The 27499-nt window shown below is 45.0% G+C and overlaps 8 protein-coding genes and 1 non-coding gene across 9 annotated transcripts; 4 read left to right on the forward strand and 5 right to left on the reverse strand.

The window, feature by feature from the left end:
- The first annotated feature begins 19 nt into the window (after window positions 1-19).
- LOC108144608 (small RNA 2'-O-methyltransferase) lies at window positions 20-7634 on the forward strand. Its single transcript, XM_017269630.2, has 3 exons — window positions 20-408; window positions 6121-6290; window positions 6374-7634. The coding sequence occupies exons 1-3, from the start codon at window positions 178-180 to the stop codon at window positions 7167-7169; spliced, it is 1197 nt and encodes a 398-aa protein (XP_017125119.1). The 5' UTR covers window positions 20-177; the 3' UTR covers window positions 7170-7634.
- Window positions 465-5536, reverse strand: LOC108144607. Its single transcript, XM_017269629.2, has 5 exons — window positions 5390-5536; window positions 4077-4617; window positions 3859-4014; window positions 1805-3801; window positions 465-1688 (listed from the first exon to the last, which is right to left on the reverse strand). Exons 2-5 carry the CDS (start codon window positions 4462-4464, stop codon window positions 1173-1175), a joined length of 3057 nt encoding a protein of 1018 aa, XP_017125118.1. The 5' UTR covers window positions 4465-4617; window positions 5390-5536; the 3' UTR covers window positions 465-1172.
- A 410-nt stretch (window positions 7635-8044) lies between the features above and the next one.
- LOC108144520 (dynein light chain 4, axonemal) lies at window positions 8045-9481 on the forward strand. Its single transcript, XM_017269462.2, has 3 exons — window positions 8045-8438; window positions 8506-8589; window positions 9150-9481. Exons 1-3 carry the CDS (start codon window positions 8373-8375, stop codon window positions 9312-9314), a joined length of 315 nt encoding a protein of 104 aa, XP_017124951.1. The 5' UTR covers window positions 8045-8372; the 3' UTR covers window positions 9315-9481.
- A 23-nt stretch (window positions 9482-9504) lies between these two features.
- LOC108144519 (pre-mRNA-processing-splicing factor 8) lies at window positions 9505-18286 on the reverse strand. The gene is made up of 14 exons (XM_017269460.1): window positions 18178-18286; window positions 17341-17972; window positions 17067-17282; window positions 16792-17004; window positions 16605-16730; window positions 15910-16329; window positions 15631-15848; window positions 14517-15568; window positions 14262-14454; window positions 13463-14036; window positions 13238-13388; window positions 12999-13175; window positions 12649-12940; window positions 9505-12584 (listed from the first exon to the last, which is right to left on the reverse strand). The coding sequence occupies exons 2-14, from the start codon at window positions 17952-17954 to the stop codon at window positions 9640-9642; spliced, it is 7191 nt and encodes a 2396-aa protein (XP_017124949.1). The 5' UTR covers window positions 17955-17972; window positions 18178-18286; the 3' UTR covers window positions 9505-9639.
- LOC121466961 lies at window positions 16386-16561 on the reverse strand. Its single transcript, XR_005977123.1, has one exon.
- An 841-nt stretch (window positions 18287-19127) lies between the features above and the next one.
- On the forward strand, window positions 19128-19870 carry LOC108144928 (neuropeptide-like protein 29). Its single transcript, XM_017270093.2, has 3 exons — window positions 19128-19261; window positions 19325-19384; window positions 19438-19870. Exons 1-3 carry the CDS (start codon window positions 19253-19255, stop codon window positions 19666-19668), a joined length of 300 nt encoding a protein of 99 aa, XP_017125582.1. The 5' UTR covers window positions 19128-19252; the 3' UTR covers window positions 19669-19870.
- A 601-nt stretch (window positions 19871-20471) lies between these two features.
- On the reverse strand, window positions 20472-21372 carry LOC108144927 (histidine-rich glycoprotein). The gene is made up of 2 exons (XM_017270092.2): window positions 21265-21372; window positions 20472-21121 (listed from the first exon to the last, which is right to left on the reverse strand). The coding sequence occupies exons 1-2, from the start codon at window positions 21274-21276 to the stop codon at window positions 20747-20749; spliced, it is 387 nt and encodes a 128-aa protein (XP_017125581.1). The 5' UTR covers window positions 21277-21372; the 3' UTR covers window positions 20472-20746.
- A 1147-nt stretch (window positions 21373-22519) lies between these two features.
- LOC108144551 (ornithine decarboxylase antizyme) lies at window positions 22520-27294 on the reverse strand. Its single transcript, XM_017269525.2, is given in 4 exon segments — window positions 22520-23856; window positions 23921-23972; window positions 23974-24130; window positions 27005-27294. Coding segments are annotated over 4 exon segments (792 nt in total). The 5' UTR covers window positions 27058-27294; the 3' UTR covers window positions 22520-23326.
- LOC108144552 (small nuclear ribonucleoprotein Sm D3) lies at window positions 24759-26174 on the forward strand. Its single transcript, XM_017269526.2, has 2 exons — window positions 24759-25179; window positions 25894-26174. Exons 1-2 carry the CDS (start codon window positions 24861-24863, stop codon window positions 26028-26030), a joined length of 456 nt encoding a protein of 151 aa, XP_017125015.1. The 5' UTR covers window positions 24759-24860; the 3' UTR covers window positions 26031-26174.
- Window positions 27295-27499: the final 205 nt, after the last annotated feature.

The following is a 27499-nucleotide window of genomic DNA, read 5'->3' on the forward strand; positions in this document are numbered from 1 at the left end:
TTTTTGATTAATTTTTCAGTGAGAGAACCTCTACACATTTCTGTGCCACAAAAATACCGCCCAAATTCAAATTCAATAACTATCGATAGGATAATCTCCTCTCAAGATATATTTACCGTTTGAAATCCATGAGGATTTTTGTCATAGAGCCCAGTGGTCACTCTTAAACGAAGCGCAATGTTTTGCTACAAGTTTCCTTGCGGGGATTTCCAAACCCTAACAACCATGACTGAAACCGGGATTACCTTCGATCCACCAGTGTACGAACAGCGCTACTGTGCAGCCATTCAGATCCTGGAGGACTCCCGCTGGAAGGACCACATCAAAAAGGTTGTAGAGTTCGGCTGTGCCGAAATGCGCTTTTTCCAGCTTATGCGTCGCATTGAGACAATAGAACAAATTCTACTGGTAAGCACTTTCAGTTTGTTCTCCCAAAATTTAGGAATAAGACTCGACTTTCGCGATTAGTTATTAAGGAAATACAATTCTAATTTATTTATTTCCGCTGCTTGTTTATACACGCATATATATCCTAGCTTAGACTTGTATCATGTTTACGAAATAACTTTATCTAGTTATATTAAATACTTTTGAGGAGAGTATGTACCGGGCTGCATGAAATGTGGGTGAATCTATAGGATGATGTTTTTAATATAACGTAACTAACATAAAAATTTCAAGTTATAAAATAGGAGTTTAAAAATCAATGATCAATGATTTGCTATCAAGGCAATGGTGGCGCACTGCTCCTGCGCACCGTTTAAACTCTAAAAACACATAAACATCGCTTACAACTGGGTACTACATGCTATAATGGATAATTCAACAACATCTTCCCTAAGGAGCTGAGCGTGCCAACCAAAAAACTTACGAAAACTTATCGATTTAATGTCTAAAAAAACCAAAATTACACATCATGAAGTCGGTCTCACTAGATCGAGTCCACGCCTCGCCTGCCGCCTTTCAGGTCCGAAGTCGAAGTATGTTTGTATGTATATAAGTAGGATCTGTCCTGTTCGTACCTTAATTACCACTAAAAATACTTGAAAACGAATTTAGGTTTCTTCTGTTCTGCTCCTCTGTCCTGTTTCTCATCTGCTTCCGTTGTTGTCCGACATCCAATTGGATCGGTCCTAGTCTCTATTCCTAATTGTCATCTAATCTGGGGGCAATCATTTGCGACAGTGCCTGGACGAGTGGACACCGCGCCCCTTGCCGTAGTTGTTCTCGTCATCGTATTCGCCGTACAGATTCTGCACTTCCAGCAGGCTCGAGTTGTTCTCCGCATCGTGCTCGCCGTGTTTGGGTTCAGTCTTATAAAGAGCTCTGCGCAAGCGGCTCGACTTTAGTTTCCGCTCGCCTTCGCCGGTGGCCGAGGCCAGAGTGGAGCTGTTGCTGTTGCTGTGGCTGTTCTCCTTGCGTGTGGCGCAGCCACGTTTGTTACTGGCCACTGCCGACAGCGGCGTGGAGCGGCTCTTGCCGTGAGCGAACCGCGCGACGGCCGAGTTCTTGCTCGGACGTCCCACACCGCGACTGGGCTTCACGGGCGGCGGCTGCGGCTGGTTCTGCTGCGGCTGGCTCTGCTTGCTGGTGGTTCGCTTGCGGGCGGTGCCCTTGGGACGGCCACGCGAAGCTTTCGCGGAATGGCGGGAGCATTCGCTGTCCTCCATTGCACCTTCCGATTCATCCTGCAAAAAAATCGATGGGAAAATATTAATACTGGCTTCATAGAAATCTTAACCAGCTGAAAGCCAATTCTCCTTTCACCTGGTTTCGTTTCTCTATTCAAATGATTTAAACTCACTTCACCATCAACGCTATCCGCGTCCTCCTCTTCCTCTGCCTCATTACTCCGGGCCTCCTGGTTCTCATCTTCTTCGTCCTCCTCATCGTCGTTGTCATCCTCCTCTTCGTCGTCGTCGTCGTCATTATGCTCCTGGACAACCAAGCCCCTTTCGCGACGACTCTGCTCCATGGCCAGTATCGCGTAGGTGGGCTTGCCTTCGTAGCGCTTTGGAAGACGGGACTCCAGCGGGCAGATGGACTCCTCCCGCTCGAACTCCTTGACCGCCCGTTCGCGGGCTATTTGATCGGGATCCTGCGAGAGCACCTCCGCCCATGAGAACTTCTTTTTCGCCGTTTTCTTGTTGGACTTTGAACGCAGATTTTTGGGTGAGACGCGGTTGGTGAGCGAATGCTCCTGAAACGGGGTGCTCAGCGCCGAGTTGCGCATCACATTCGTGGCTATCTTGTTGTTCAGCTCGAAGATGTCGCACTTGCTGCCATCGACCACATCCTTGGCGGAGACACAAGTGCGCAGGATCTCCTCGCTGCTCAAACGCATTTGACTGGGATCGTAGCCCAGGCGCTGGTACTCGCGCTTGAAGATCTTGCGGTAGCGCTCGTAGTTGGGTCGCTCCTGGTAGGCCAGCTGAACGATCTGCAGCAGGAACTCGCCCAGATATTTAGGAACTTGCTTGCCATAGAACTGTCGCAGCATCTCGGGCACGTCCGTCATGAACAGCTCCTTGGCGCGGTGCACTTTCTCCTGCTGCTGCTGCTGGGCCACGTCCTTCCAGGGCAGATAGCCCTCGGACCAGTACAGCAGGTTGTAGCCCAGGCACTCCAGATCACTGCGCCGCGAATGGGCGCCCAGGTGAGCGTCGCGCGACGTGAACTCCAGCGTGCCGTCATGCGCCCGCCGCTGGTCCATTATGAAGGGCCGGTGCACTCCGCGATCCTGGTACTTGGACGCCAGTCCAAAATCGATGAGGAAAACGTGCTCTTCCTCGACGGGCAGGAACTTGTACTCAGTTGGGTGGCTGTCACCGTGCTTGCTGCCCCTGCTACGCGCTTTGTGCTCATCGACGGGCTCCTTCTTCAGCTTCTCCTGGTGACGGGTGGCCCGGGTCGAAACCAGACACTTTTTGGGACTGGCTACCTGAGCGCTCCTGCCCCCTTTTTTGCTAGACGAACGGAGGGACGAGGGCGGAATGAACTCATCGGACTCGTTATCAGACGATTCCGGCGATTCATCACTGTTTTCCTCGGTCGCCTTGGGATACCCGTCCTCGTTGAACTCCTCGCGGTAGCTGATGCGCTTGGTGGGGCGCAGATAGTGTGACTTGACCATCTCCTCGTACATGGAGTTGCGCTTCTCGCGACGACAAGAACGCACCGGATTGGAGCCGCTGAACTGGACGGGATTGCGTGCAGCTCGCTTCTTGGTCACTGGCGTGTGGTAGATGTCCAGGCTGTTGCTGTTGTTGCTGTTCGATGTTGCGCCATCGTCGAAATCCTCGTCGTCTTCGTCGTCATCCTGCTTAATATGCGCAATCCCCTTCATGGCGAACTTCTCGTTCTTGAGGAAGTAGTCATCGTCGTTGGTCTCCTGCTCCGAGCTATTGCCACTATCTGTGGTCTGCTGCTTCTCCTCGTAGTGCTCGTCGTAGCCATTGCCCTTCGGTACCGCCTGCTTCCTGAGGTACTTGCACTTGGACACCATCAGGTTCTGGGCCTTAATATCGTTATGACAGTATCCCTTGTCGTGCAGATTCTCCAGCACATTGATTATGTGCACAGCCAGCACTAGGAGTGACTTTTGCTGGACCCTTGAGTTCTTGATCAGCGAGTGCAGGTCGCGATCGAAGCGCGGCAGCACCAGAAAGCGGTAGCGGGCATCTCCAAAGTAGTGCGTGCCCGAGGCAATAAATCTGGGTATCCCCGAGGGCGGACCCTTACTGAGGGCATGCGTCTGTTGGGCTGGCAGGATGGCAGCATCTTCCCCGCAATCTGATACATCTGTAAATTGCGTTTGAGTGCTGATGTAATGGAGAGAAATTGATTCAATATGCTCACCCTTGCTCTGCGATGTGTTGATCAGACAGTGAATCTCTACGAAAAGGGGGCCGTTTGAGTGTGGCTCTATTTTGACCACGTATTTGGCTGTTTCCGAGCTGGCCGGGCATACAGTATCATCCGAGGCTAGGAAGATCTCGCCAAAGTTGCCCTTCCCTGCGGAAAAGAATAGAGTTTAGTTCTCTCGAGAAACAGATTGATGTTTATCGAGCATTCACCTATGGGTCGCCCCAAGCGCCAGGCCTTGGAGAGCACGTCCCTCAGAATGGTTCCATTGACCACCGAGGGCCGGAGCGTGTAAACCGGACGCGGTGACTCCATCACACTGGAGTTATTGTGATCGCTGGCGATGCTGGCTTCCGTTAGGAGCAAACTACGAGCCTGCGGGGTGTGCAACAGTGTGGGTGGATCCACCGTCATGCCGCCAGCGGATCCAGCCGAGGAGCAGGACTCCTCGTCGTCGTTCTCGTGGAACTCAAAGCCATTGGCGCTGCTGGAGCCGCCGCTCAAGCGCTGGCGCTTCGCGACGTCCTTGATCGCCGAACGCTTTCGCTTGCGTGCACTGCGCTCCGTGGTTGGGCGCTCCAGTTGGAGACGCTTGCCCATGTCGGCAGCTGGCGAGGGTGTGGATGTGTTTGCGGAGGTAACTCCTCTTGGATTCTGTGACTAAGTCTCACTTTTAAGTGGTGTGATTTCAATTGTTTGCGAAAGCTGGCTTGTTTTTGTGCGATTCCGCTTTCAACGGCGGTTTTTTATCAACTGAAGTGGATAGAAGAAGAAACGAACGGGTTACTAATTATCTATTTTTGTGGTATGTGGTATTCAGGCAGAAATTAGTATTGTTTTTATTCAAACAAGAGTCTTTTAAGTTTTTGTGCTATTAGGATTTGTTTTTTATTTTTTGCTTTTTTGCCCCCAAGTCATTTTTGTCATTTTATTGTTGTGCCTAACAGTGTTGTAAAGCGCGAGTGCTGACTATTTTTGAAGTATGAGATCAGGCATAATTAGCATAATTTTCTATACGGTTACAAACAACTTGAGGTTATTTTATTTGGATATTGGTCATTTTAACGTGATAATTGTTCCTCCTCGATCGATTTTAGTTGTTTTTTTCATTATTTTTCCTGGCAGTGCTGCAAAACGATCTAATTTGCTGCGCGTCCGGGGGCACGAATACAAACACAAACAAACGCGAACGCACCACCATGTCTGGAAACACAAACACACCGACATACAAACATACTGAGGGTTCCGAAAAAAATCGATTTTCTGGCCGGCATTATTAAACAAAGAACTAAATGCTGGCATGTTTGTTCAGTTGCACAGGGTTTTTCCCTCAGACTGAGCGCTTTTCACGTGTTAATTAGTTGCTATCGCGGCCCAAAGTCGAATTGAGTTTGCAGTATGTATTTTTCTCACGTATTGCTCGTTCTCTTCTTCTTGTTTTTCTACGTTTTCTTTGCCCCGTTTCGAATGTTTGGGGGTTTTCCGCTGATTTCTTCCGTTTTAGGTGTTTTATCGTAATGCTTACACTTTTCACTCGGTGCAACGGTGCCCAATTGCACTTTCACGCGATTATTGCTATTATAATTCCGTTTCCATTTGACTTTTCGTAACAATTACACATTCTTCCTGTGCACTGCTGCACACACACACACACGCACAGTTTTTGCAGTGTGACCGCAGTCGAGGCTGGAAAAATGATTTGACTAGTGTGACCGGTGCCTGTAAAATGAAAAATGCATTTTTAAATGAAGTATGCATTTAATGTACCGTTAAACAAGTAAACGTTTGAATTTAAAATGCTATTTGTTAATTCCATCTGATAGTTTTGGATTCATATACCAGTTGAAATCTATATTTGATATTAAATAATTTGTTAAATATATTACTTTTTTATTTAACTAGTTTTATAAATATATAAAACTTTAAATTGAAATTAAGGTATAAAATTTTATAACTATGTTTTTTTGTTAATTCATTTTGTTTATGCTAGGAAACATAAGTTTTTTTAAGAACAATTTGTACATTATATTTCATTCAGTATATATTATACACTGAAAGTATATTTATATATAAATTGATACGTTCGGTTAATTTAAATTGTTTTGTTTCGTACTTTTTTTTAAATAAAAAAATAAGTTTAATAAATATGAACTTAATGATTAAATCAACAATGAACAAATGTCCAAAATGTTATATGTTTCATTCTCATTTGGCTCCAATAAGTGGTCGTTATTTTCGAATAATCCTTTATTGCAGGTTGATATAGACGAGCCCTTGCTTAGGAAAAATTCAACTAGCGTCAATCCTTTGGTATCGGACTATATAAGGCACCGTTTGGGTCCTCTCAACGTCCAAATTCTTCAGGGAAGCGTTGCAGATTCTTCGGAAGAATTGCGAGATACTGATGCCGTAATTGCCTTGGAACTGTGAGTTTAAATGTTATTATTTTTAAAGTATTTATAAAAATAAGATTTGCCTTGTTTAAATTCTAACCTATTTTTCATTCCAGAATAGAGCATGTGTACGACGATGTTCTGTCCAAAATCCCATCCAATGTATTTGGTTTCATGCAGCCAAAATTGGTGGTTTTCAGCACCCCAAACTCAGATTACAACGTAATCTTTACGCGCTTCAATCCATTGCTGCCAAATGGATTTCGCCATGACGATCACAAGTTCGAATGGACCCGGGAGGAGTTCAAAACCTGGTGCTTAAGCATTGTTGAAAAATATCCGAACTATATGTTCTCCTTATTGGGAGTGGGGAATCCGCCCAAGGACCTTGAGTCCGTGGGTCATGTGTCCCAGTTAGCTGTATTCGTTCGCAAGGACTTTCTGGAGATGGAGCTGGAGAATTCTTTGGACTCCACACCTAAGCTTGATGAAGAATCCACTCCATACAAGCTCATTCATTCAGTCGACTATCCCTTTCATAAGGATACACGTACCGAAAAGGAAAAGATCTGGACCGAAGTCCAGATTGAGTTGCAGCGATTTAAAAGAATGGCTAATTTTTCTGAGAATGAGCAAGATCCTTACCAGGACACCTATAAAATGTCAATTGCAGATCTATTAGAACGCCTACATTACGTAGGAGCCACTAAAGATGTTCTGGTGGAATTACTACAAGAGAACAACATAAAAGTTGAGGATGAATGCGTTATAATAGAAGATTCCGATTACTCCGATGAGGAACCGCAGTGGTCCGATCCTTGTGACTTGTCTGAACGTCTTTCCCAGGAGGCTGTGTTGATCGATCAGGATCAAGAAGAAGAGGAATGCTGGGACTTGAGACCTGAAACGTAACTTTAGACGGAATAAACTCTGGTACTAACTGCTACCTAATTTTAAATTAGCAACAATTTTAGGTGCAAAAATTGGTTTAAGAAACATTTTGTAAAGAAAAATAAATTTTCTTTTACTCATATTTTAATCCTAATGTTTTAATCCTGTTCTTGCACCTAAATCGTCAAATTAAAAACTCTATTTTCTCAGAGTATAACTTAGTTAAAACATATTTGGCAAAATAATCCTTTTGTTTTTAAAGGATTTTTATTGTTTAAGTGACTATAATTTTGAAAGATTTTATAGTACATGACTCTACGATTAAGAACAACTTTCCAAAGATCCTAATAAGGCAACTTGTTCCTAACTAACAAGGTTATATTAATAAAGTATAAACTGTAACAACAAGCACAATTTCTTCGAGTCATTAACTCTATAACAATTAAGTTCTCAAATAAAATCAAACCATTACCCATGTTTTGTTAACTGACAATCTGTTGACATTTTGAGTGCATCATCATCATAAGGGATGCGGGGTGGGTTTTTCCCCGAAGCATCAATGGCTATTCCTCCCCCAGCTGACCATTTGGAGTGCAAAAATCCTGGCAAAAATTGGGGTTGCCGCCAAGATGATGACTGTGACGCCGCGTCGTCTGTCTCGCAGTGGCACCCGCACGGAAATTGCTTTTGTTTGCAACTAAAACCGGGGATGCAGGAAGCAGGAGCTGGAGGAGGGGCCCGAAGGACCTTTAGCATGCACAGGACTTGGCGCAAACGCAGCGCACACCGAACGAGTGTGGCTATCAACTTTCCCCCGGCGCAGAAACTCAACTCCGGCCGTTGTGGTTGCCAGTTAATGGAGTTGGCGTCAGCACGGAGCCGGCGGATCCGTTTTCATCGTTTTAGTTGCAAGTCAACCTCGCTCCTGACAGGCTGGCAGGCCAATCGAAACCGAAACCGTGCCCAAAAACCAATTGCCATAGCAGCCATCCTGGCGTGACAATAGCGCAAAAACGGAGAATTCATAAACATTCACCTGCCATTCACATAGCATATATATGTACATTCATACACATCTATCGCTGCTGCTGCTATAGTGCTGCCTTTACCTTGACTTGTGTGTCACATGTAAATAGGAATTTAACTCGATTTTTATTACATTAGCCTGGCTCCGTGATAGTTACTATTTCGGTTGCTTCCTTCAGTCGCTGGTGAATCGCAGACATGGCGGATGAAGAAGCGGGCAAGGAGGGCGAGAAGAAAATCGTTCATGTCTATCCTTTGGTGAAGGTTGGTTTAGTATAAGATATATACTTATCCCGGATTAAATCCTGACTTATACGACTCCCGATTTAAGCATTCGGACATGAACGAGGAGATGCGGATAGAGGCCATTGAACTGTCCATCACCGCCTGCGAGAAATACTCATCTAACTATGAGGTAAGTGGTTTGTTCTTAAGGAGAGCCCATGTAAAACTTTAATCTTTTGATTGGTTTATGAAGAACAAAATTTAAATTTTTAATTGAGATTATATTAAAGGAGAGCCCATGTATAACGTAATCATTTCATTGTTTTATAAAGCGTTAATCTTTTGATTGCTTTATAAAGAAATAAAATTCAAAATTTTAATTGAAAATCGTTAATATTTTGAATGCTCAACAAGGAAATAAAATTCAAAATTAAAATTTTTTTAAAGGAATATACGATTCTTTAAACTGATGTGCTCTGAAGTTAATTGGTCAAGCTTCTACCTTAAAAGTTGTTCTAAAACAATGACTTAATTATACTTATTACAAATAATGGTTCATTGTTTTAAAGAAAATAAAGTAATGAATTCTTAAAAACTTCAGCTATGAGACCACAAACGTAATAAATTGTTTTCAAATTATTTATTCGAATAAATAAACAATTTGGTACGTGGGACAAACCAGCACCTTGTATTGCAGTTCACCGCCAACTACAGAATAAACTTAACTTATAATTGAAAATCCATTACCAGCACGCTGCCAAAATCATCAAGGAAAACATGGACAAGAAGTTCGGCATCTATTGGCATGTGGTCGTGGGCGAGGGATTCGGCTTCGAGGTCTCCTACGAGACGGAGAACATCCTGTACCTGTTCTTCGCCGGCAACCTGGCCATCGTGCTGTGGAAGTGCTCCTGAATGCGGGTCAGCAGTCAATCGAACGTACCTAGAAACCGGAACAGAAACCAAAACCGAACCAAACACAAATTTAGCATTAACTTTAGTCATACATACAGCAGAACACTTACCATTAACAAATGTTTGTGAATACAAAGCCTTAACGTCGGTGACGGCGAAGCAATGAATACCATGGCAACAACGATGTGACTTGTTGGTAAAAGAGAATGGATTTTATTACAAAATGTACCTAGACGCTAGCATTTTGAAAACACGCTTATAAAAATTGTTTGTATGCACTAAACGAAGAACCTAAGACTGACACCAGATGCACACCGCCCGCCCTCTACGCGTACACATCCTCGCGATCCGCGCCGGCGCCATCGCCGCCGTCCTCGAGATTCGAGAAGAGCAGGAAGTGCGAGGTGCGGTGGAGTTCGTGGTAGAACTCCTTCGGGTTGGCCAGCTGCAGTTCGTACTTCATGTTCGGATCGTGGCGCACGCCCATGAAGTTGTAGTTCCAGCTGCTCTGCGCCGGCACCATGAAGAAGCCGAGGAACTTGTTGGAGAGCAGCATCTGGACGCGTTCGTAGTGCGACGGCAGGTAGCCCTTGGGATTGTTGCCCTTGTCCGTGTTCTTGGAGCCCCACTCGAAGCCCGACGGCGTCAGCTTGTAGGCCGTCAGGGAGCAGGAGCCGGGCGTGAAGGAGCATGTGATCACTATCGTCTTCTCGCCATCCCAGTTCGAGTTCTCCTGCATGATCTTCGCGTGCGTCGTGATGTCCTGCGGCGACAGTTGCGGCAACTCGTTGGGCTGCGTGTGGATCCAGCCCAGCGGCTCCATGTCCTTGAGATACTGATGCGTGGGCAGGGCATTGGGCAGGTTGATCGTCTGGTGGGTGCCCCACTGCGGCGGCATCACGATGCAGCGGATCTCCTTCACCTGCGGGTTGTCCGGCGGACTCACGCCATACAGGTAGCCGGCAATCTGTGCTCGCAGATCCGAGATCGTGACGAACTTTTTGAGTATGTTCTTGGGCAGAATATAGGTGTAGCCAGTCTCTTTGATGTCGTCCGAGCTCACGTAGATGTGGTTCGTTCGCAGGTGCAGATTGGTGGCGGAGATCGCTCTCACTCGCCATTCGGTCTTCGAGCTGAACGTCTGCGTCTCGTAATTGGACGTGGTGGAGGTGATGATCTCGTCGCCGTGCTTGTTTGTCGTTCGCGTGGTGGTGGCCGTCAGTTGGTTCTGCTCCTTGGTCTGCTTCTCGATCTCGGCGATCTGCTGACGCTGTGCGGATGGAGCACTGATCTCCATGCCCAGGATAATGTCACGAATTTCGGACTGCGTTAGCGAGGCCACATTCACGTTGTTCTTCTTGCCGTAATCGGCTAGAATGAGGTCCTTCAACTGCACCTCCACCTTTATCCACTCCTCGTCCGTCAACGTGGGCCAAATGTGATGCGCCTCCGTGATGGTGGTCTTGTCCGGCTTCAGGATGATCTTTGTCCGCTCGGTGTTCACGTGGAGAGCACGCAGAATGAGGATGAGACGACTGAAGGCCGTGTACGAGGAGATGGTCTTTAGCCAATCGTCATAGAGGTTGAACAGCACCATCTGCGGCTCCGTGGCCTTGAGGATCAGATCACCGAACTTCTCCACCTTGAGACACGCCTGGAAGGGCAGCTGCAGCTCGGAGCCCTTGATCACAATGTTGGGGAAGTCGAGCAAGTGCACCTCCAGCGGGTCCAACATGCCCTTGCGCGTCACAATGATCTGCTTGGGCTGCTCCTCCACGGGCAACGATCGAATGAGCGCGGCCACCTCCTCGGCTGTCTTCCACTTGGCCAACTGACCCAAACGCTTCTGACCCGCCCACACCGACGTGTGAATGATCTTCAGGAAGAGCTGACCCGTTCGCGGATTGAAGATGAAGATGGCTCCGTTAATTGGCTTCGTGGTCAGATTTCCCTCGAATGTCTTGTGGATTGTGACGCGATACACGTTGGTGTCGTCCACGAACCAGATGATCTGGTTGGAGAACAGCTCTCCGTAGTTCTGCGAGCTGAGGTACGGCTCCGTTGGCTCCGACGAGTAGAGTTGCAGCGCCTTGCGGATGCGCTCACGAAGCACATACAGGGCGGGATTGGCCTTCATGATCTTCGCCATGGCCTGTTGGATAAGGGTCTTGCAGCCCGGGAACCAGTTGCCGTAGGCAGAGTGCAGATTGTAGGCCAGATCGATGGCTATCAAGACGCCCGTGGGCGAGGGATAGATGGACATGTTGTCCGTGGTGTAGTCGAGGAACTTGGCCCGCGCATAGCGCTCCACATCGTGCGAATCGTAATCGCCCCAACGCAGCTGGATATCCAGCCAGTACTTCTGGGTGGTGGTGTTGTCCATGGTGTCCTTGGTGTCGGCCAGCAGCGAGGGCCGCGATACGTTCCACTTGTAGGCGGGGAAGAGCAGAATGTCCGCACACGACGAGTTCATCTTGTAGGACTTGCGCGGATGAATCGTCTCCTTCTGCACCGTCTCGATCTCCAAGGCGTCCAATTCCTGATCGAACACCTGACACAGATCCATCACAATCGACTCATGGATCTTCTGCCACAAATGCGCTCGGAAGATCTGAATCAGCGAGATCTTCAGTGTGGGAATCTTGCCATGCATGAATATGCCCGTCAGATCCAACTGCACCTGGAAACCCACGTACACGTTGGCGCGATTAATGGTCGGTGACCACCACAGGGTGAAGCGACGGTTCGGAATCTGGTTGAGACCGGATCGCTGGGCATTGGTCAGCTTCTTGTACTTCATCGACTCCTCGAACCCGGAGGCCTTCTCCCAGAACAGACCCTCCCAGGTGGGGAAGTAGGTGCCCTTGAAGAGGGTGTGCTCCAGGATGCCCTCCACTCCACCCAGCGCCTGGATCATGTCCGTGCGGTAGTTGTTCAGGTTCCACAGCTTGCCGTCGTGCCTCTGGTGAGTCCACCAGAAGGGATTCTGCTTCAGCACCTGGTATTGCTTGAACTCGGTGCGAATGCGCCAGCCCTTGTCGTAGGCCAGTGTGTGGCGATCCTTCTGGAAGAGTGTGTTGATACGCGGAATGCCGCGATCCCAGCTGTCCTCCAGATCCTCCAGTGTAAGCCGTCGGTTCTGGGCATTCGCCTCTTGGCGCTTCAATGCGTATTCCGCCCACACGCGCTGCGAGTCGATGAACTCGCTCTCCCAGGGCTGAATGTAGCGATACAAATTGGGAATAAGCTGATCCTCATCGTGAGACATGCCTAAAAGCAACAAAGTGTATTCATTAGCAACATGTAGAAGAACTCTACTTGTTTTAAGACCAACCAGAGCGGAAATGGGTTATGCCCACATCCGTTTGCTTGGACCAGCGCAGATCGGATTGGGGAATCAGGACGTGGCCCATGCTCAACATTCCCAGACCGCCCAACTCTTTCGGGGTGTAGAACACAACGGGCGGGAAACGCGAAGGCATTTTAGAGTTCAGGCCAATCTTGATACGGGTCTGTATTTTATTCTCGCACTTGACCAGCAAATCCAGCAGCTCCTGGGTGTTGACCACAGCCTCGCGGAAGTAGGTCATCAAACCAATAAGCGCCGTGTTCCATTTGTTTACAATCTGAAATTACATTGTTATTACATAGAAATCAAAAGAAAATAGATTAGATTCCAACTACCTTTGTGAATGTAGTGGAACCAGAAGCCATCAGGATTTGTCGCACTCGATTGTGGAAGCGTCCCAGCGACTCATCATCCACACGCAGGAAGCACTGAGCCGTGCGCTCCTTGGTAATTTCGTTCTGCAAGTTCCAAACGCCATCGCGATGAGTAAACTCTTCATTCTGGGTGCGACACTGTGGCGAGAAAACAATAAATTAAAAACTGATCTTAGACTAAAATGTTTGGCTAAAGGAACCTTTGGCAAAATGCGACATTCAAATCCACTCATGTTGAACAGCAGATTGGGATTGTCCTTGGAATAAACAGAGACGAAAGTGCTCTCCCAACCAATGGTGGTCACAGAGCGCGGCAGGCGGTTTTTAATGTCCCAAAAGACAGCGCGACCTCTGCAAAACACAAGATAATAGATAATATTCTTTAGTATCACAAAAACTTGATTTTAAATAAAAGGAAAACCTACAGATTGACATCGTGTTTCATTAAACGCATGCGAGCATCACGTGGCCAGCACTTCTTGTTATTGTAGCCCACAATATTCTCGTTGTTGGGATCAGGATGTTCGGTGAGGTAGCGCTGGATGAGATCACGAGCCTCCTCCGCCGAAAACCTGAAGAACAGGTGAATGCGATCGACATAGCGGCAGTACAAGCGAATCGGATGCGCAGTTTCAGTGACTGCGTCCTGGAAGGTGAGGAAATCGTTGGGCATCTGGGGCGGACCAGCCATCTCGCTGGATCGGTGGAGGCCCAGCACCAAAAGATCCAACACCAGGCCATAGTACTGCGTGATAAACGAGGAGAACTGCAGGCCGCGGATGATGCCGTAGCTGTTGGTGTGGTTCATGTCCTTGTAGTTGATCACCACGTTGTTCTTGGCCGTCATGTAATCAGCGATATTGTGATCGACGATCAGGCGAAGCAGACGATTGAGCAGCGTCAAGTCAATCTTCTCGTAGAGCTTCTCGAAGCGGGACTCCAGCAGCACATTGCACTCGCCCTCACCCACATCCCACACATCCTGCAGGTTGTTGATGCCTATAATTGGATTTAACTAACTTAGTGAGGTCATAATTTAAAAAGTCTTTGAGCAAAGCACCAATACATCACTCTAACTAATGTTGTTTCATAGGTCTCATCTTTGGCGTGAGGTTTGCAACAAGGGGATGATCAAATACATATCACTTTGCTACAAATCACACACCCAAAATGCCCTGAACCGGAAAATCCTCGTGTGCAAACTGATCTTAAACAGATCTTTACCTTGACACCACTTGTAGGCCAGCAATGGTGGGGGCTCGGTATCGCTGGGCTTGATCCATGGCGGGAAAAGACGTCGCTTGTCTGCCTCGTACCACAGATACTGATCCAGATATGCATCCGTGATCTTCTCCAGCGGTTCCACTTCATAGACGGGAATCAAATGACTGTACAAGTCCATAAACTCAATGCCCACCTGAAAATCAAATGAAAATCATTAGATCAAATTATACAAAAGCTGGAATTCGGATAACCAACCTCCTTAAATGCTCTCTGCGTGAGCAAATGACGTTTGATGCGGGACAAGGCCTCATGCGGATTATCGTATGCCTGTTCAATCAGACCCAACTCCTCGCGCTGACTTTGATTTAATCTGGACTTGACGCTGTACGCCTCCTTCAAACGTTCCAGGGCCAGGATGAGTAGCTTGGTGTCGTGTTTGTACGATAAAGGCGGGAATGGAATGGGCGCAAAGCGACGCGACTCCAGCCAATGCACGGTGGTGGTGTAAATGGCCACAGCCTCTTCCGGTGATATGTACGGACCATCCTTCAGGTAGTTGTGCTGTCTCTCCTGCTCAGCCTTCAGGTAAAGACGCGTCAATCGCCCCAGATTCTTCTTGCACACTGTCTTGTCCACAGTGGCTCCTCGGCGGATACGTTCGCGATTGTAGTGGGCCGTGTTTGTCCACCAGTCGGCCTTCATCTTGACGTATCGCAGAATCATATTCTCAATGGGAATTGGCAGACCGGGCACCTTCCACGGAATGTTCGCCTTCCAGCAACGCCACGCCTCCGAAAGATGCTGCAGAATGGTACGCGCTTTGTTCTGCTTGATGCCCTCGGGCATCATGTCCACAATGTCGTGCATCACCGAGGCACGCAGTTCCAGATCGAAGTGGGATTCGACGCGCTGCTTGGTCACCGTTTTGGCCACGCCCTTCGAGTGTCGGCCCTCGAACTGACGCGACAGCAGATTGCCCAGCCAGCGTTCCAGCAGAGGAGTAATGCCGCGCATGAAGAACAACCAGACGCGCCAACCCGGAGCCCAGAAGCCACATCCGGGTCCCTTGCCCACAGGTCCTGTGTTGAAGCGGTAGTATATCAAATGCTTCAGATCCTTACACATCCGAATCTGCCTCATCAGCTTGTATTTGTAGCGATACATGCCAGTCAGCTGGCCCACATGGGCGAATATGTACTGCAGTCCGTCGGCCAACTGAAAGGCGTCCACATTGTTCAGCCGATACTGAACGTGCGAGTCAATGATTAGCTTGGTCAGACGCAGGATCTCACGGCACAAATGGAAAGCTAATAGATAAAAATAAGAGTTAGGCATTACCATTCAAATGGCCAGCTTTAAGTTAACTTACCATTTCCGAAACGTGACTTTTTACGTTCCTTTGTGGTAAGAGTCTTCACCGGCTTCAAGTTGAAGTTGTAATCCAAATGCAGGTAATTAAGATTCTTTCGGTGAATCAAGAGGTTCAGCATGTTGTATCCCTGACGGCAAACCTGCAATCCAGCTTCAACCCAATCCAGGGTGGTGGTCTGGAAGAATTTCGTGGCCTTAAACGAACGGAAGAGGTAGCTGCAAAGTAAAATAAAACCTTTAGGAGGGTCTATGATAGTTTAAGACCAATTTAACTAACCGTTTCTTTTGTGGCTTTGGTTTGCGGTGCTTCAGTGCATTGAGCACATAGTATTTGAGCAGTTTTTGGTAGCTAACGCGCACTTTGACCGGATGACCAGGAGGACAATGCTCCTTGTACCAGCACTTGACTAGGGGAACATCGATGGCGCGGCGGGAGCGGCCAGAGCGCATGTTAAAAGGACGAGGTGCCCAGAGCAAGGCAATGCCGTTCGCTGTATTGTCAGTGTACAGGGGAGTGTCCTGCAGGAACGGTTGAACATCGTCCGGAAGCGTAAAGTCTTCATCGTCATCCGGCAGTGGCTCCTGCACTTTTGAGTTCGCATTGCGATGGGATATGGGGTTGATGAGCGGATCAAAGTAAAAGGCTGGCAGATCTGGATCTTCGGTCTTGATATAGACCACGTTGGGTGTGTGATACCTGAAATGGAGGAAAGCCATTGGTTACTTAAAATTCTTGTTTCTTGAAATGAATTTAAGTGTATGCAACTATCAGCAGTCACGATTTATTCTTAACAATCGCCACGAACATATTCATTGCAGCTCCCGTTTATCGCAATATTGGTAGTAAGCTGGGAGCTCGACCTTTTTCTAACGCGACATGAAGCATTTCCAGCGAGGTTGTTCACTTGGAAACGTTACTACCACGTAAATAAGATTTTAGATTAATAATTTCTGAAGAATAGGAGGTCTTACCAGCTCAGGTGCACGAAATGTGGCATATTGTTGTACAAGTAGGGAAAAGCAATGCGGTATTCCGTGCGAATGGGCTGCCGAATGATGACTTTATTAATGTCATTGAACTCGTTCCAATCCTCGTCACTGAAAAATCAAGAGAAAATTAAACTCTGATTATGGGTTTTAAGGCTGCAAAAGCACTTACCCCACATTGTGGTCTTTAATAAGGGGCTCAAACTTGGGTCCACCTGGAATGGCCATATTTAAAGCCTTGGCGGTGAAGAAACTTTTGGGGTCAAACAGATAAAAGAAGTTGTTGTCTACCAGGTCCGTGAGCAGTTGGTTGGCCAGCCGATAAAGAGTGGCCAGCTGGGGCAGGGAAAGATTCCACTTGCGGTAAGTGGAACCGTTTACAAATCTAGCACAGAAATATATGTTAACGAACAAAATCGATATTAGTTGCTAGCTCAAAAAACTCACTGCGTATCCACCAAAGGACGATGATCGTAAAACCACTTGTACACAGCATTATCTTCATCATTGTCCAGCTCAATTTGAATGGCCTCCAAGGGCTCCACATCGAGAACGTTGTCCGCGTAGTCCAGAGGCGGCTCTTCATCGTCGAAGGGCGGGAATCTCATGCGCTTAAAGTGGCGACGATCGCGCTTCTCACGCCTCATCATGATCCACATGGTTCTTAAAAATAAGTGACCTTGTTAATTGAGATTACAAGGAAGAACTAGAGTTATCTCACCCCCATTGAGCAATGTAGACGGGCTCGATGACCCAGGGAATCTCGTTGACAAAGGTGATGGCTCCCGTGATGTGGTACAACACCTGGACATCCCGGATCTGCTCCCAGGGCATGGGCATATTCTCCAGCAGCTTGAGCACCGCATGCGGCATATACTTCAAGGCGCCCAGATAAACGCGCTTGTCGTGGCGATATTTGCGAGAGGTCATGTCTCCGTGATCGCGTATGATCTTCCGGATGTGCTCCGGCGGCATGTCTTCCTTCTGGGTGTCGACGAAGCCGAATTTGCGCTTCTCGGCGAATCGCTTGGACTGCAGATGCTGCCATTTGAGGGCCTTCTCCTGCAGCTTCTCCTCGGTGAGGATGTCCGGTTTGGGTGTGGGAATTTGACCCAAGCCCGGTCCCTGACCGCCAGCCGGGATGGGAATCCCGTTGGCATGGCCACTGGACGGCGGCAGCGGTGCTCCTGGTGGGGGAATCTGCTGGATTTGGTTGGCCATCTGCTGCTGGGCGTGCAGTTGAGCCTGCTGCGCGTGGGCCGCCGCATAGGCCTGCTGGGCCATCAGCTGCGCCGCCCACGCATTCTGCGGTATCATGTACGGCGGAATGGACATCGTTCCACTGCACTTTACCTAGTTTATAATCAATAAAATGAAAAAAATGTACACTTTGTGACACACAGACACGTTTTGTTCGGTGGGGGGAGAAATCGAATGCCGCCGACGTCGCGGTCTTTTGCAATTTTCACAACGCCGTAAAAAGACTATTATTTCGCCCTCCCCAAAGTAAAGTTCTTATTAACTTTATCGCTCATCAGTTAATTGTTAAGTATTTTACCTATTTTTCACTTTTACTTCGTTTCTTCGGCTGCAATTCACAATTTTCCCGGTTTGCAAAACGTTTTTCTTTTTCATGCGGCAGCCATTTATTTCCAGTTAGAGATGGGGAAACATCGATGTTAACGTCCATGTCATCGAGGTTTTAATTCGCCGATAATATCGATGTTTTTCCAAGAATTCCGCAAGCGAAGACAAGGTAACAACGCAGAGTTCTCGATTTTTCTAATGTAAATAACGTTATCAAAATGAAAAACGGTTATTTAAAAATCAATAATCTACTAATTTTTTTTAGATTATGCATGATCTTATCCAATTTGCGCATACCTACAGGCTTTTTTTTACCTAAAATGTTGTAACATTAAAGTTAACGATTAATACTTTTACTTTAAAGATAAGAAAAGTAAACTAATTGTTTTGGTCGTTTCCTCGCTGTTGTTTTAAAAATTGTATAAGATTGAAACGTTGTAAACAGAACTATAACATTTGCCTTAAAAAACAAAACAATATTTCGTTTAATTTTAATTCTGTAAGTTTAATTAGATGAAATGATTCATGAGTCAACGATTGTGTGAACAGAATTTATTAGGAACTTTTTAAGCTAGTGCGTCAATATTATTTCTTCTGACTGGTGATTTCCCAATTTTTCTCATACAGTGGACTCTCGCTAGCAACTTAGAGTATTCAATCTGATAAGTCATTACCCGTAAATGACTTTAAAAATGGTGTTGAATATAAAAAGTGAACTGAAAACATGTTTCGTACAGTCAATTAACCGAATTAGAATATCTGATCGAGTCATCAGCCTGACCCTGATATAGAACACCTCTCATTTCCCATCGGGTAACGACTTCCCCAGACTCCAGAATGTTTGTCCAATCAATGATCATGTGCGAAATCGATCACCGGGATGTTTTGCATTGCCCACTATAAATATTGTTGGACGGCAGTTGGGGATCACAGTTTACGGACAACAACGCTTCTATCCAGAACACGACCGGAAAAAGTTGCTAATTTGAGAGAAAAATATAAAAACCCAAGTACATCCCCGTGAAATTTCGCAAATAAGGTCAACAATGGCAAAGGTACTGGTTACAATGGAAATTTAACTCGATGTGTTAAAATAATATTTTTTTTTACATATTTAGTTACTATCCATTCTTCTGTGTCTGGTTATTATTGGATCTATAACTGCAGGACCTATTGAAGTAGGTCGTAATCGTACTTTCTTAAGACACAAATAATAAATAAATATTTTCAGAACAAAGAAGCTGTTGCAGAGGGTGATCTTTCTACGTCTGATACCATTGGCTACGGATACTATGCAGCTCCATCTCCGATTTATTACGGCGGATATGGGGGAGGCTATAAATACGGCGGATATGGAGGAGGCTATAAGTACGGCGGATATTCTGGATATGGCGGTTATGGAGGATATCGCAGTTATGGTGGCGGCTTTTACCGTCCGCGAATTTACCCCGTTTGGGGTTAAATATCAAACTCTAACTGTCCCAAACACCAGTTCCTAAGACCCATAAATCCTATGTAACCAAAGAAATTATACAAGCCCCCTTAAAATTTAACCCTTTCACTGTCTTGCAACCATTACGATGACGTCATTTGGAGTTTTTGACCCCAGACCACAATTAACACCGGCTTTATTGCAATAAAAACAAAACACTTTATGTACACGAGTACGTTCGCATGTGCGGTTTATTATTTTCAGATTTCAATTGTCTAAAACCGGATTTTTGGGACTTGGTCGGCGCTTCCAAAGAAATTGAGGCTTCAATGGCCCGCCAACGTAACAAAATAACAAAATACCGAGTTGGCCAAGCGTAATTACACATCTGAACTTAAGACCTATCTTTAACGATCCACATAAGCTCAATTTTTGGGCCATAAACGGGGTCACGAAGAGAGCTGGACTCCACAGTGGATATCGGCTAAGGGATAATTACATTGCAATCACAAATTTCACTTTGTTAACGTTAATAGAAACTGGTCATCAGATAAGATACATATATCCTTTTTTTTTTCTAAAGAGCCTTTTCTTTTAAGAGTTCAAATTAATATAGATTTAATAGGTTGATTCTTTTGTATATTAAAACTCTTTTTAAAAAGTGTTTTTTTATTTAATCTACAAATAAATATATTATTTATAGACTATAAATGTATCCATTTTGAACTCCTTTTATAAGTTAGTTTTCTGATTCCAGAACATTAATTCTGCAGAAAAACTGTAGCTTTCCGAAATAGTTTATAAAATTAAGTTTCTAAGTTATTGAAAATTGATTTTTGTTGGGAATAAAACTTGTTCAATTGTATTTGAGTTTATTTTTTGGTCATGGCATACATTATGTAAGAAAATTGTACTTTTTACATATGGAAACAAATTCAAAAGGAACCACACTTTATGGGTTATGTTATGTAAAAAGAGTGACTACTGTATTAGGAATTCGTGTGGGCTTGACTTCAGTGCTCCGCTTTTATTTTGGCATCCGGATACAGCTGACATTCACATAAGTTAGGAATTAAATAGGATATATCATGGGCAGAAGATATCACTCCTAGTGGCGACGATATCCCGATCCTGTGTGCCTTTTGTGATGGTTTTTGCTGCTCTTTGAGTGGGATCGAACTTTCCGGGAGTGCAGCTCCTTCTGGTGGTGGCTCTTCTTGTGCCCGTGCTCCTGTTTGACCTGCCTTCCCTTCCTCTGGGCTGTGGAGTGCTCATGGGCTTTGTGCTCCTTAGTGTGGGATGCCACATGGTGCAGATTCCTTCCATGTTTATTGTGATCCTTGGCCGAGTGCTTCAACACCTGGAACTCTTGGTGGTGCTGAGTTAACTGGCGTTTGTGGTTCAAATGGTGTTTCCTTTCATTATCCTCCAGGGGCTGCATGGCCAAGGCCACGGCCACCAAAATAGTGGCAAAAACAATTATCTGGATACGCCATCCGAAGCAATCAGGGCAAATCGGGGGGAAAACATAATTGGAAGGGATTGAAAGTAAATTAAATTGAACCAATTGCCATATCTAAAAGCCCCCCCGATAAGATAATGTCCGCCCCTTGGCACTAAACTCACCGCCTTCAGCATGATGATAACTCCGGGATATTAACAAAGCTTTTGCGTTCGTCTAAACCCAGCGACGTTCCACACTCGACTGTTTTTTCGGAGTCTCTTCCGCTGCTGTTTATATCGTTATCTCTTTTTTTATATATGTAGCCCCAAGCCCCCATATCACATAGTCGGCTATATGTTTCTTTTTTCGCTTTTGAGTGCGCCTGAGTTTTATCGCCCATTAACCGAATAGACAAACTGGCGGTGAACAGCTGTTGGATAATTTTCATAAAGCTGAGATTAGCAGGCCAAGATTTCAGGCCGCGCTTTACAGTTCTCTGAAAAAGTCTTTCTGTTTTTTACAATTTTGAAAGAACATTATCCAAGCAGAGATACACTCCTACAGTGGCTGATAAAAGCTTTGAACCAGTCGTAAATAGTTAGTCACAGACCATTTTATTTTAGAGATAGCTGAACAATAACCATAGCTTTACCGCAAAAATAATCTTACCTTATAATGTGTCTAAATTAAAAATTAAATCTTTAAATAAATTAAATAAAATTGAAGAAGATAAAATTATTCGATATGTCCATTATGTTATATTAAAGCTCACTTCAAGTTAAATCTTTATATTGATTGGATTATAGATATACATAATAGCTTAAGGCTTTAAATCTTTAAATCTTTAAAAATTTCTGAAGTCAACTTATGTTCATTAATTACAGAAGTCTTTTAATAATAAAAATCTTAAGCAATGATTTCTTTTGATCTCTAGTGTAAATAAAAAAAAAATTATCTATAGGAATATATTTTAATTTTTTATAGTATAATCTTAACCGTGAAACTTAGAAATTAATGACTTCAAGGTTATCAAGTATAATATTTGCGATGATGACAAATTGCAGCCATTTGTATTATTCTATAGTCTACTTCTCTGATAACAAATTTCATTGAAGAGCTTCGTAGAGAGCAAAAGAGTATCATCAATAGCCACAGTCAGCACTCCCATAGTGGACTAAAACTAATCGCTATCTTTGTAAATTCCAATCAGGCTGGTTCAATTTAAAAGCAGTAGAACAATAGAAACACTCCAACGATGAAGAATCGGAAATTTTCTCTTATCTGGAAAAAAGAGGAAAGGAAGAAGGGCGATCTTGACTATAAATTTAATCATGAGTTTTGGCCGTGTTCCACTCGAGATATTTGGAAACAATAACAGTGCGCACTGCCACTGGACGTCATAAACAGAATACTTTTAATAATCGGGTCGACACATCATTAATTTTGTTAAGTCATATGTTTTATTATTGGAATCAATAAAATCATACATTTAAGTGGAATAAATAAAAGAGTTGCTCGCGTTTGCTTGCGTGGTGTGGAATCTATTGATTAATAAGTTTATTAATATTGGATATTGTGTGTATATGGATTTTTTACTGGCGTATGTGAATTAGCTTTTATGCATATGTGTGTTCCCTTTCAATCCTCCTCCAACTTTCTTCCTTCCCGTTTTCATCGCTTTAGGCGTACAAAAAGTGAATAAAAATATATATAATATTTTCTAGTGTGAACAAATTGGGATTACCATACATAATATATAAGCTTAATTGTATAAAATATTGAAAATACATGAAAAGAAATATAGTGATTACAACAAAAGCGAAAACATAAATACAAAATATTGATTCACGAATAAACTTAGGATTAATACATTTTTTTGTTGACATTTTCTAGTTTTAAACTTTTTTTTACATTTTCTTTCGTATTTTTTTTTTTGATTATAGTTTAATATAGTAATTTGCGATCAGGCTCTTAACGTGGCTGGCCATAATTGAAGAACTACCAAAAAATGAAGCCGCTCCCCGGAGACAATTTCAAAACGATTTTCGACTACGTAAACGCGAAGACTTAAAAAGGTTGATTTGCTTCTCATTGAACACATTGGAGGTTCAATATGTCATTGGATCTAAGGAGAGCTAATAGAGCTATTTGCTGAAACTACGGACTGGATATAGGTTTGTTGCTGATTAAGATCTTCTTCTTCTTTCGTTTTGTGTTGGCGAAAATCGTCCCCTTGCCGTCGAACTACTCCTCGATGCTGTAGAGGAAGTAGTGGTTCTCGTTGTCGTTGATGGCGGCCGGTGGTGCCTGCGGTGCCTTCCTGGATAGCGGCTCGAAGCCCATGAAGAGGAACGCCTCGATGAGGCGAGCCCGCTCCGGCTGATCCTTGGGCATGACCATCACGATGCCGTCCACCTCCAGCTTGTCCTCGGCGAACTCCAGCAGCGAGATGAAGGTCTGCTTGGAGCCGGCCGGCGGCAGGTCCTTTGGTAGAGCGACATACAGAATGTTGTTGACGGGATTCAAAATCGTGTTCCAATTGGTGTACTGGTCCTCGGTCACATGCAGCTTGATGGTGATCTGCACCGGCTGGTCGTGCTGCAAGATCTGGCGCAGCACTTCCTGGCAGTCATCGTTCGAGCACAGCGAATGGATGTCGAGCTGCGACTCCAAGTCGGAGCAATCCGACTGGGAGGACGACAACGACGACGCCCCGGAGCTGCCCTCGTACAGGCTGCCACCAGCCGAGTCGACCGAAGACTTACGGCTGTAGCCTGCAGGTCAACAAGAATATTTAATAATATAATTTAATAATACTATACCAACTATAGTACTAACCCGTTAAGAGCGATGCCCTATCGTGATCTGTTCTGTGGTGGACAGGGACATCAGGACCACCACAGAGGCCCTACGCCGAGAGAGATGCGGTAGGAATCCGATGACATGGTCGTGGCGCAAGACGAAGTCGAGATGGTGCGGAGCTTGCCATCGGCAATACCGCTGTCATTAAAGTCTCTTCTAACGAAGCCACTACTAAACACTGGGTCGCTGTGGGATGGAAAAATGGTTTATTTATTATGGAATCTGTATTTACCTAGTATGTGCCTGATCGATTTTGTAGTGCCGCCTATCCATTTCCTACTTTAAAACGATTTCTAATATTCACTTTTCTCTATAAGTACTTGGTCGGCCGTTTATATTGTTCAAAATCAAATTTAAAATAATTTTCAAAGTTGTTAACTCAATTTTTTTTAATAATTAAGATTAATCTCCATTTTATTCGAATAAAATCAGGCAAAGCTTTTCAAGTAAAATTCTCGAAGCCCCAGTCATAAATAATAATTTACCAAAACATGATGCAGAGTAAAACTCAATAAGTAACTGAACGTCGCAATAGCTAGTAACAAACTAATGGCCACGAAGACAGAACAAAAACCTTATCAGCCGAGCATGGACAATTAAATTAATCGCTTTTATGACGTACCACATTGCTGGTGTTGATTTTGAAGCGTTAAGATAAGCGCGCCTTATCGGAAGAACCGATATACACCCCCACCGATAGTCACGCGGTGCAAGCAACCCTGCGCTCACGCGGCAATTTCACCACAAGATGGCGGATGGCAGCTGTCAAAGCAAACACACCACTCACACACACACAGACAGACACTCGGCATAAACGTTTGTGCAAAGAAAAACGCAGAAAGATATTAGCAGTGCCGGAAAAAACAGTGTTAAATCTATTGTAGCTAACTGAAAAACAGAATAAAACCCAGCAACCATGTCGATTGGAGTACCCATTAAAGTGCTGCACGAGGCCGAGGGCCACATAATCACTTGCGAGACGATTACCGGCGAGGTTTACCGAGGCAAACTCATCGAGGCGGAGGACAACATGAACTGCCAGATGACCCAAATCACGGTCACCTACCGGGACGGACGCACCGCCAACCTGGAGAACGTCTATATCCGGGGCTCCAAGATCCGATTCCTCATACTGCCCGACATGCTGAAGAATGCCCCGATGTTCAAGAAGCAGACGGGCAAGGGATTAGGCGGGACGGCGGGAAGGGGCAAGGCGGCCATTCTGCGCGCACAGGGTGAGTCGGGCACTTTTGCTAACATGTATTCCTACAAAACTGTCTTTTTAATGAAATTATCAATCTATATAGTGTTTTATACCGTCTAGAATTTTCTCCAGCACTGGTATAGGCACTTTTTCTTGAGCACAGCGTAGTCCAGTGATTTCATTTAACAAATTAATCTTAATTTAAAAGTTTAAGCACATTTTAGAGAAATATTTGAGGTTTACAGATCTAGGAATTGTATTTTACTGTATGTTTTTTTTTTTTCTCTCCTAGGAGAGAACAGGAACTTTAACAACATATTTAAGGAAACAGTCGTTTAATCTGTAAAAGTGGGATATATAGTATTCACAAGATGTTTAAAAGGAGTGAGATACATATGACAATCCAGTAATTTCAAGAAGCTGAAAATTTAAATGCTCGAGAAGCCTAGTCAGAATTTCATCACATATCACAAACATCACTTTGTAAAAAGTATTTGTATACTATTATATTTATAAAAAAAAAAAACAAAATTTGTAAATGTAGAAAAGTTGTTAGATAGTTTTATTTGGAAATTCTTTTTAATCGCATTTTACCCGGATATTTTCCCCAGAATAAAAAAAAATATATATCCAATTTTCAAACAGTGTGTAATTGAATAAATAATTTTATTTTTATTGACAGTCTTGTAGTAAATGTATGCCTCCATCCCATTATGCAAATACTAATAATGAAATCGCCTTTCAGCACGTGGCAGAGGAAGAGGCGGGCCGCCGGGCGGAGGAAGAGGCAGTGGCGGACCGCCAGGAGCTCCGGGCGGCAGCGGAGGACGCGGAGCCTGGCAAGGAGGACCCACCGGCGGACGGGGACGCGGCGGCCTTTAGGAACCGACACCTCAACAAGGCATTTCTAATCTCTAAGTTGCGGGCACTATATTATTAGCGGGCGGGTTGAACTTCTCCAGATTTTTTGTAAAGTATTTACCAGGCACGAAAGCCAAGAATACAAAAGAAACTTGAATTTGAAAACGGAGCCTGTTTGCTTTCTAGAACGTCAAAGCAAGAACGCTGAAAGGCGGGGAAGGATTAAACACCATAACCAGAGGACGCTTACAAGTTTTGCTTTAAACTAGTTAAGCACACTGTCTTGAAATCGTCGCCTTTCGAATGTTATACAAAGAGAGCAATTCCATGACAGTATTACAATCAGTTTTAACTTGACTGTCGACGGATAGCTCTCTTCATTTCACTATTCGTGGGAAGTCCTTTGGGATTGAGAAAACACCTCGACAGACAGGACAACGGACAGGTTAGGCCAGACAAACTGGGTTTTAGTTGGGGTTAGTCTCATAGCGCAGCGTCGAATATTATACAAAGAGAGCAATTCCATGACAGTGTTTAATGGATTCTTGGACTGTCGACGGACAGCTCTCTTTATTCACGTATTCGCATTCAGATTTTGATTTGGATTCGGATTCGTTTAGGTGTTAATCAGACATACAATGAGGACGGCACAAAACATACACGGATACCTATACTATATACGCTATATTCGAATTGTTTGCCGGCAGAGAGTTGGTGCGAAATATGCCAGGCATTTTGTTGTTTCCTTTCTGCCGAGCCAATTAAATCAACAAACTGCGCACTTGGCAGCGCTATGTGAATTGAGCGAAATAGAGGCCTCTTCTTAATGGGAACAGCGACCAGATGACCAGATGAATGCAAATATTATATAGCTTAATGGATGCAATTTATGGGAATGGCAGGCAGTGTTAATGCACAGGAATCGATGGCACGTGCAGGGCAATTGAAAATGCTTTCCCAATCAATCAACAAGTAAGTGTGCTCTGCGAACGTACCCTGAGATGTGCTGGCTCTCTGGCTGTGCCACCATATCACTGGATGTCGTCATTGCCAAGTTAAATATTTAGTCGGGTGGGGATTTGGATTTATCACAGCTGCAGTTTACTATCTGTCTCTTCGTTTGCGTTCTTTATCTATCACAGGTTGCGTTGCTTGCGGTCCTTCGACGGGGCTTGGAATTCACATCGAAAAGATCTGTAATCTGGCCTGCTTTTCTGCCTCTCTCCGCAGTGGGGATGGATTTCTCGGCGATCCGTGAGGTGCTGTGCTTTGGGCGTTTGTCTGGCGACTGACGACATCCAAACGGTGGCGGCATCATTTATGTGATTAAGTAGCAGCGACTAGGAGGCCCCACGAGATATATGTACATACATATACCCCAGTACCTAGTAGTCGAGAGATATTCAAACGGGTACAGTCGGTCGGTCAGATATGGATCTGAATTGGGCGGGGGGCTGACTCACAGCACAAACCAAGGTCAAATGGAGCCC

The sequence above is a fragment of the Drosophila elegans genome, unplaced genomic scaffold (genome assembly GCF_018152505.1).
Source record: "Drosophila elegans isolate 14027-0461.03 unplaced genomic scaffold, ASM1815250v1 contig_183, whole genome shotgun sequence".
Lineage (NCBI taxonomy): Eukaryota > Metazoa > Arthropoda > Insecta > Diptera > Drosophilidae > Drosophila > Drosophila elegans.